The sequence below is a fragment of the Martes martes genome, assembly GCF_963455335.1.
Source record: "Martes martes genome assembly, chromosome: 1".
In the NCBI taxonomy this organism is placed as follows: domain Eukaryota; kingdom Metazoa; phylum Chordata; class Mammalia; order Carnivora; family Mustelidae; genus Martes; species Martes martes.
This window is the reverse complement of record NC_137888.1, coordinates 210,985,489-210,994,374: the sequence shown is the minus strand read 5'-3', so window position 1 is coordinate 210,994,374 and position 8,886 is coordinate 210,985,489. Positions and strand designations below refer to the sequence as shown.

At 41.6% G+C, this 8,886-nt stretch overlaps 1 protein-coding gene across 1 annotated transcript; it reads right to left on the bottom strand.

Moving 5' to 3' along the window:
- Window positions 1-2,822: 2,822 nt before the first annotated feature.
- On the bottom strand, window positions 2,823-3,764 carry LOC308349572 (olfactory receptor 1M1-like; the record flags this gene model as incomplete). Its single annotated transcript, XM_080814325.1, has 1 exon — window positions 2,823-3,764. One exon carries the CDS (start codon window positions 3,762-3,764, stop codon window positions 2,823-2,825), a length of 942 nt encoding a protein of 313 aa, XP_080670451.1.
- Window positions 3,765-8,886: the final 5,122 nt, after the last annotated feature.

Below are 8,886 nucleotides of genomic sequence, written 5' to 3'. Positions count from 1 at the left end.
TGATCTCTGTCTGTCAAATAAATAAATAAAATCTTAAAAAAAAAAAAGAAAGAAAAAGACACGGATAACTCCTTAAAATTTATTCAAATGCAAATCTGTTCTTAACTATGCATCTGGCATTATGACTTTGATGTTCTTCTCACCACCGGTATTTGGTTAATTAATTAATTAATTTTTTAATTGTTATTTTCCATTCTGGACTAGTAATGCTTGTTTTGTTTTGTATTATTTAATTTTATTTTTAAAATTAACATCAGGGGCACCTGGGTGGCTCAGTCAGTTAAGCATCTGCCTTCAGCTCAGGTCATGATCCTTGCATCCTAGGATCCAATCCTACATCAGGTTCCTTGCTCAGCAGACAGGGCGCCTACTTCCCCCTCTCCCTCTGCCTGCCAGTCTGCCTGTTTGTGCTCTCTCTCTCTCTCAAATAAACAAATAAAATCTTAAAAAAAATAAAAACTAAAATTAACATAAATAAATAAATGTGTTTGTTTTGGCTTTGATGCATAGTGTTTAGAATTTTATCCCATGTATAGATTCATGGTTATTGAAGGGAAGAGCACCATTTGAAAATATCTGGCCCTTAAAAATTATTGCCCTAAGATCAGGATCAGGACATCCCAAAAATTCCCTCTTGCTACCTATTTGTGGACACAGGGAAGGTATTATGCTTGCTTATTCAATGCTCTACCCCTAATGTAGAGCAAAATAATTATCACGGAGTAGGCACTTGGTAAATAGTTGTTGAATGAATGGATAAGGCATATGTCAATGTCAACAAGTGATGGAATTTGATATTAAGTGGTATTATAGGGACTAATAGAACAAGTCTCTCCTGATCTGTGGTCTTTATTTCTTAACACAGAACAGGATGAAGATAGTTCAGCTGACAAAATCTTAAGAGATTTTTACTGGCCTGAGATCTCTCATTCCACAGAGGAGGAGGTGGTAAAATCAGTGCTTTAGCTCAAGCCGTATCTTTCTGTATCAGAGAGAGAAGTATTCACAAATATTCTGAGTCCCAATTGTAATAATCTTCCAAGTGTGCAAATTCCAGCTCTCCTCCAGCCAACACTGTAACTACTTCCATGCATGTGGCAAGAGAATGGAGGGAAGGGAGAGGGCTGTGGATCAACTTTTACCGTTTTTTTGGTTATTTGGAAAAGTCCATGACCAGATGCATGGGTGCACCATGGCAAGACTTTCTCTCTCACAGCTTTTGGACAGAAGGAGGACACAAATAGAACCCGATGGTGGTTCCCATTCAGGAGAGCAACCACAGAGAGGTGGGACCTGCAGATGGACAAGGCTTTCTTTCTGCCATCTGCAGAGGGTAAACTCAAAAATTATTAAATTCTGTATTTTATCCAATAGAATATTCCCTACTAAATGGATTTTTTCACATTTTCTACCTATACTCTCACTAATAGTTGCCATAACAGAACCAGATCTGGATATCTGTTTGTTCAATGGAGAAATTCTAATTTGTCATGGAAGGAAGTACCAAAAGCAAATGGGTTGTGTGGCTATTCAAAGCCATTCTGCTTAAGATGATGTCAGCTTCTTATCACCATTTGAGATTCTCTGGCCCCTGCTAAGTCACCACTCATTTCACTTCAGTTGTAAATCTCCATGAGTATTAGAACTAATATCCAATAAAATTAATGAAATGTATTGCCTCCATAGGGGCTTTAGAATGACCAAATGAAACAAAGAGAAGAAATAGTATGGTGTGTGGCACAAGACAAGCTCATAATGAGTAATTCCCATTTCTGTTGTAAGCAATGTTACTACTCATATGCATTCCATAGGCGTGTATGGCAACTGAGACATGCCTTGGCTTCCTTTTGGCTTTGACATTCATGATTTAACTGATTGGTATTTTCCCCTCTGGCTACAAAGACTTACATGTCAAGAAGTTCTTCATTTCCTTAATGCATGGTCTGAACTTTTTCCCCTGTGCTGTGTATAACTTTTATCTAGCCCATGCCATCTTGCTCCTCCAGAAGACAGAATAGGAGTGAGGGTAGGGGAGACATGACTCACCGATATGCTCCCTGACTTTGGTCTCTGGAAGTCAATGAACTGTCTGGTTCTCAGGAAAAGGCCAAATTCTTGAGTTGGTCCCAAAGTCCTTCTTGACCTGGCATTCCCCAAGTTATTCACCATAATTGGATTTTTCACTCCACAAATGCATCCTTCTCTCTCTTCCTCTTGTTCTCTGACCCTTTCACATACTGTTTTTTTTTTCTTTTTCTGATACCCTTTCCCTCATATTTTCCTGAAAAACATTATCTTATCCCTGGAGGTTTAGGATCATCTCTCCCAGGAAACCTTCCCAGATTCCCCCTCCCAGATTCTGTAGGGGGTTCCTACTCTGTCCTATCCTTGCCTTCATGTGCATAGGTCATTCTATTACAATTAGTGTCCAATATCTTCTCCCACATTCAACTGTAAACTCTGCACAATAGGGACCTTGTGTATCCTGCTCACCACTCCACGGTCAGCACTCACAGCAAGCCCAGAACATGAACGCCATAAATATGTGTTGAGAGCTAACTGGGTTTTGAACTAGGATAAATCCAATCTGGTAGGGCTAGACTGATCTTTCTGGGAAAACAGCACTGGACATACCCAAAAGGACTCTTATTTGTCCAAGTAATTGAGAAAGTAGTAACAGAGCCATCTTGAGACTTCCTTTTAAACATCTTCAACTCAAAATCCAAAGTGGTTACTCTCCCAAACCATGCAATTCCATTCTTTTGCCCAAGATCCTGGATGTTGAGATCCTACTTCCTGGAAGTTTCCAAGTGTTCTTGTGGTCAGGAAGATGAAATTATTTTTTTACTGACAAGCTTCCTCAGGGCGCCCTTCAGATCTCTGTTCCTCAGGCTGTAGATAAAAGGGTTTAGCATGGGAGTGACTGCAGTGTACATCACAGCAGAGGCTTTCTCCTTCACAGCTGTGCGCACAGAGGAAGGACACAAATAGACCCCAATGGTGGTCCCATAAAGGAGAGCAACCACAGAGAGATGGGAGCTGCAGGTGGAAAAGGCTTTCTTCCTGCCCCCTGCAGAGGGGACCTTCATGATGGCCACAATGATTCGAGCATAGGAGGCCAGGATGCAGATGAAAGGTGTGGCTATCACCATCCCGGCCACGATGAGCACAAAGATCCTGTTCACAGAGGTGTCAGTGCAAGAAAGCCTGAGAAGGGGAGTGAGGTCACAGAAGTAGTGAGGAATCTTGTTGTTCCCACAGAAAACCAGGCGCACCATCAAGAGGATATGAGTGAGGGAGATAAAGTAGGAAAATGCCCATGGGCCACCAGCCAGCAGGCCACAGAGACGCGGACTCATGATGGTGGTGTAATGTAAGGGGTGACATATAGCCACAAACCTATCATAAGCCATCACAGCAATTAAGACACTGTCAACAATGCCAAAGAAATGGAAAAAGTACATCTGGGTCAGGCAGCAGGGATAGGAGATTGACTTGCTTTTGGTTTGGATGTTCACCAGCATCTGGGGGACTGTGTTGGTGGCCAGACCAAAATCAACCAAAGACAGGTTGGCTAAGAAGAAGTACATGGGAGTGTGGAGGTGAGAGTCTGAGCTGATGGCCAGGATGATTGAAAGGTTTCCCATGGCCATGACCACATACATGCAGAGGAACAGAGCAAAAAGAAGAGTCTCCTGCTCTGGATTTTCTGAAAGTCCCAGGAGGATGAATTCAGACGTGCTGGATTGATTCCTTGGTTCCATGGGTATGATTCCTCTGGAAGTATTGAAAGGGGGAAGTCATATGAGCACTATGAAGATGATTCTGGAAGTTTAGATGAGCTTATAGCCAATTTCTTATCTGTGTTATTTACAACACTGGCTTATATATGTTTTGCATCTTGAACAATTGATACATTGTAGCAACAGAGGTTTGAAGATTCAGTTCAAAGGACCTTGATTGAATACTCCCCTTTCAGATAAAGATTGGGAGAGCACACCATGCCTGGATCTTTGCTGAAAGAATTACTCAATAATATGCTAACCTAAATTGAATCCTGACAGAGTAAATGTTGTCCAAGAAGCAATGGTTACTAAGAAATTGGAATATATGTAGGAAACATTTAAATAAAACATTGAATCTGTAAAGTAGTAATTGAAAAAGTACATAATCAAGGTGAATTAAAATATTAGGCAACAATAACAGAGAATTTAATAAAGGTAATTAGAATGAAAATATTATAAGGTTCTTATATTGATTTGCAGAAGAATAGATATATTATTTTAGACCTTCTATGTCAAACACATATGATAAAAGACTTTGTGAAATCATCAAAATAATGAACATAGAGTACATAGCTTCTAGTTTGGTACAATAGGTAAACTAGAAACAAAGAGATTTTCATCATACCAACTGGAACAGGAAAGGTGTTTTGAAGTTGACTTATATTGTCTCACAAGAGTAGACACTTAAGCCTTAATAAATTTTGTTAAGATGTTGGTAGCCTAAAATTGATCACTATGATCATACTTACACTATGGAAATCACCAAATGCTATGAATCAGTGTGTGACAGATGGCCCACTACAAAGTCAGAAGGAACACATTCTACAAGACTGTCTTTACGTTAACTGCATGCTTAGGGGTTCACTGAAAAACTCACAATTTCAGAATTCACTAGAAAGACACACAGTTGTTACACTCATGGTTAAAGCTATTACACTCATGGTTCGAGTTTATTACAGCTATCAATAATATTCTAATAATTCTGTGTGGTGACAGATGGTAACTACCCTTATTGTGGTAAGCACTGTGTGATGTACAGAATTGTTGAATCACTATTTGATACACCTGAAACTAACATTGTATGTCAACTATACTCCAATTAAAAAATTAGCTTATTACAGCTAAAGGGTACAGATTAAAGTCAACCATAGAAGAAGCACAACAGGATGGAGCCCAATAAAATACCAAACATGGAGCCTCTGTTGTCCACTCCCCTAGAGTCAAGACAACATCACTTTCAATACATACAGAGTATTGCCAATCAGGGAAGCTCCCCTCAACCTCAGTGTTCAGAATCTGAGATTCGTGAGTATGAATGACTATCCACAACACTCCTATCAGTCTCCAAGCTCCAGTCCTCTAAAGATTAACTGATACCATATGATCCAAATCCCCTCCTGAAGTCACATTACTACTACTTTTTGTGGCCATTTCCTCCCTAAGACTATCTGGTACAGCCAATCCCCACCCCAACTCACATCTAGTGTGGCTCAAGACCTCCAGACAAACCAAGACTCCCTTTTCAGGCATGACATTCCAAGGGCTTAAAGATTACCTCCCAGAAGTTTTTTGAGCAGGGATAAATTCTTTACCACACAGGCAAACACCTGCCATCCTTGGCTAAGGCTCTCCAATATGATCATATGCCTAACACTTGTCACTATCAGTGTGGATAGGGATACATTCAAGAAACAACTAATCTACCCTAGAAAGCCATTACATCTGTTTTCATATCTTTGTCACTTGATCTACCTCTTATACATTATGAAAAACTTGTGAATCATATGGCATAGAAAGTAATTGACAATTATCTAAAATTAGCTCTTTCTCAGACCATTTTCCATTAGTATTACATAATGAGGAGGATTTAACCCAATTTCCCAATACATTAAACTATCAGTTATCAGCATTATAACCTTACCAACAATGCCTGTCTTGTACTATATTGCAGTATGGTAGTAGATGCAAACTGAAAGATACAAGTCAGAGACAACTGGGAACATTACCAGTCAGTCATTAATAGTAAGTCCCGCCCATTATCAGAATATACAACCAAAATGCCATCCGGAGTGATGCCACTCAGAGTTGCAGCCTTCCATTTGACTTGGTCAGGTTCCAAAAGCAGGTCCTCTCAGCATCTGGTGTAACTGAGCTAAGAAACACTATCATCCTTTGCTCAGAGCCTGTGCCAAGGCACCAGTATAATGTACATATCCCTTTACCTTCAATGACTATTCTTCCTTTTCCTCATTTATCATTTCTTTTCACTCAGCCTTGCACACCATTGTTCTGTTCTTCTGCTGGTCCAGATGGTGGGCAGAAATAGTTAACCAAGTACTTTCCCCCTCTGTTCCCACTTACATGGAATTAAGTTATCTTGGTATAGAACTAGGGGGGATATCTGGTCTACTAGGTGATATAGCTGCATTCACTACTAACCCAATTTTGCTAGATGGGGTAAAGGCAAAATCTAAGTTGTCAGGCTCTTGGGAATTCTGACGTAAGGATTTAAAAGTATAGTTACAGTTTTTTGATTAGGGATTATCCCTGCACCCAGCACCCGCAGAGTAGCACCAGTCCTGGGACTATTGAATTAGGCAGGGAAAAAAAGTTGAGATGATATAAGGAAGAATTGCATGGTCATAATGCAAAGTTATGGGTTTGAGTCCTCCCCAAAACTTACTTACCCAGCTCCCCCTATAAATGAAGGCATCTATCTAGTGGCGATATTCCTGGGCCCCCTGATACTGAATGTGATAGCACGCCTGTGAAGGTGTGTAAGCCAGCACATCATGCCCTGATATCTCTCCATGTTTTAGACAACAGTGTTTCAAATGTTCACTCCAATTCTCTACCAAACTGTATTACTCAGAGGATGAAAGTGGGTTCCTTGGTCTGATGTGATTAAGCAGTCCACAGCAATACAGTATCTTCTGATTCAGTTCTTCCATAGTGTCCTGAGCATTTTTATCTGCCACTGAGTATGAAAAGCCCAGTCAGAGTAAGTGTCCTGTCAACACCCATTTGGGGCCTGGGTCAGCGAACCCATCTGGTTTGCCAGCTGTGTATATGGATTTCCCTCTGTCCATATCCAAACTTGGACCAGAGGCAGTATCTGCCCCAATACTGTCCTTCAACAACATTTTAGCTTTAACAGATTATAGTAACTAAATGATTGCATGGAAACTATGCCTATTTCTCGTTAGCTTACATTTCCTAAGGCATTTAGTGAGCTAATCCTCAGGATTTAGATCCATCATTTTAAATTCTATTGATAACTTTTACCTCCAATAACTGATCATGGCACAGCTGTTCCTCCCATGATGCCATCCAAGAGTCAAAGTGGAAGGATGAGTGTTTTTCAGTGAATTAGGGTCATCCTTGTGAATCCTGTTCTGACACCACCTGCAAGGAGCTGGCACACTACAAAATTAAAGAGAACACAAACTCAATGTGGTTCATTCCCATGTCTGACACCACCTGCAAGTTTCAAGGGGTCCCCAAACCCCCAGAGGTTCGTTAATTTGCCAGAAATACTCACAAATCTCAGTGAAAGCTTTTATAGTCATGGCCATGGTCATTACAGCTAAAAGATTTTTTTTTCCGTTAGAAGACATTTTTAAGTTATCCAAGTCGTTGATTAAAATCAGCCAGGAAGTGTGAGAGACCAAAATGGCAATACAGAAGACTCACCCTTTCCATCCAAATGCAAATATCAATAATTAGAAAGCTATCTATGAACAAAAACAAGGTCTGGGAGAGCTCTAAAATCCACTCAAGGAATTTTAGCAAGACAGTGGAACACAAAACCAGAGACTGATTAATCATACAAGAGAAGACAGCTTCTTTCTGCCTGCACTATCCTATCCCCCAAGTCAGCATTGTTCAGGATCAAAAAGGAACATGGGGGTGCCTGGGTGGCTCAATGGGTTAAGCCTCTGCCTTCTGCTCAGGTCATGATCTCAGGGTCCTGGGATCCAGCCCTGCATCGGGCTCTCTGTTCATCAGGGAGCCTGTTTCCCCCTCTCTCTGCCTGCCACTCTGCCTACTTGTGATCTCTCTATCAAATAAATAAATAAATTTTTTTTTTTTTTTTTAAGGAACACAGATGGGCCCGGAGGAGATTATGCTGAGTGAAATAAGTCAAGCAGAGAAAGTCAATTATCATATGGTTTCACTTACTTGTGGAGCATAAGGAATAACATGGAAGACATTGGGAGTTGGAGAGGAGAAGTGACCTGGGGGAAATTGGAGGGGGAGATAAACTATGAGACTGTGGGCTCTGAGAAACAAATTGAGAGTTTGGGAAGGGAGGGGGGTGTAGGGGTGAGCCTGGTGGTGGGTATTAAGGAGGGCAGGTATTGCATGGAGCACTGGGTTTGGTGCATAAACAATGAGTCTTTGAACACTGGGGAAAAAAAAAAAAAAAGAAGGACCTTCACAACCCCGAAGAGATCGCCCTTACCGGAGTCAGGTGAGCAGCCAGCTTCTCCAGCTTCCTGGGGCACCGCACAAAGGACCTGCTTCAGTTTTACCCCACCTAAACCCTACAAGGCTGAGATGTATAGAGACAGCTAAAAACAAGGAAGAAAAGCAGCCACACAGCCTAAGTGACTACAGTTCCCAGAGATCTGCTTTGCAAACGAACTCAGCAGATTTTAGCACTGATGAAGGAATCAATAGTGAGCACAGCTGTTAGGACCACCTCCAGATTTTACCAGCTTTTTGCCCCAGAGTGATTCCCATTCATGGAAACAGCTGTATGAGTCTCCCTGCTCTGGCAACAGCCTAGGAACCTCCCCCGCCGTCCACTCTGGCCTCTTGCAGCTGTAGGAGTGCAAGATGCCAGACTAGCTCCTCCTGCTGACTTTCACAATGTGCATGCTCAGGACTACCCACTCCATTTGTGCATGTACAGGCTTCTGTCCTGATACCCGTTATTGGCCTCAATGCAGTGCAAATGTCAGCGGGGAAATCATGCAGGCACAGGAAAACACACCAACAGCCAGGGCCCCCACAGCTGCCAGTGAATTCATAGCTGGTCCCAGCCCTTGCTGCCTACCCTGGCCCCCAGCCAAGTGTGTGCACGTCAGTGGTTCCA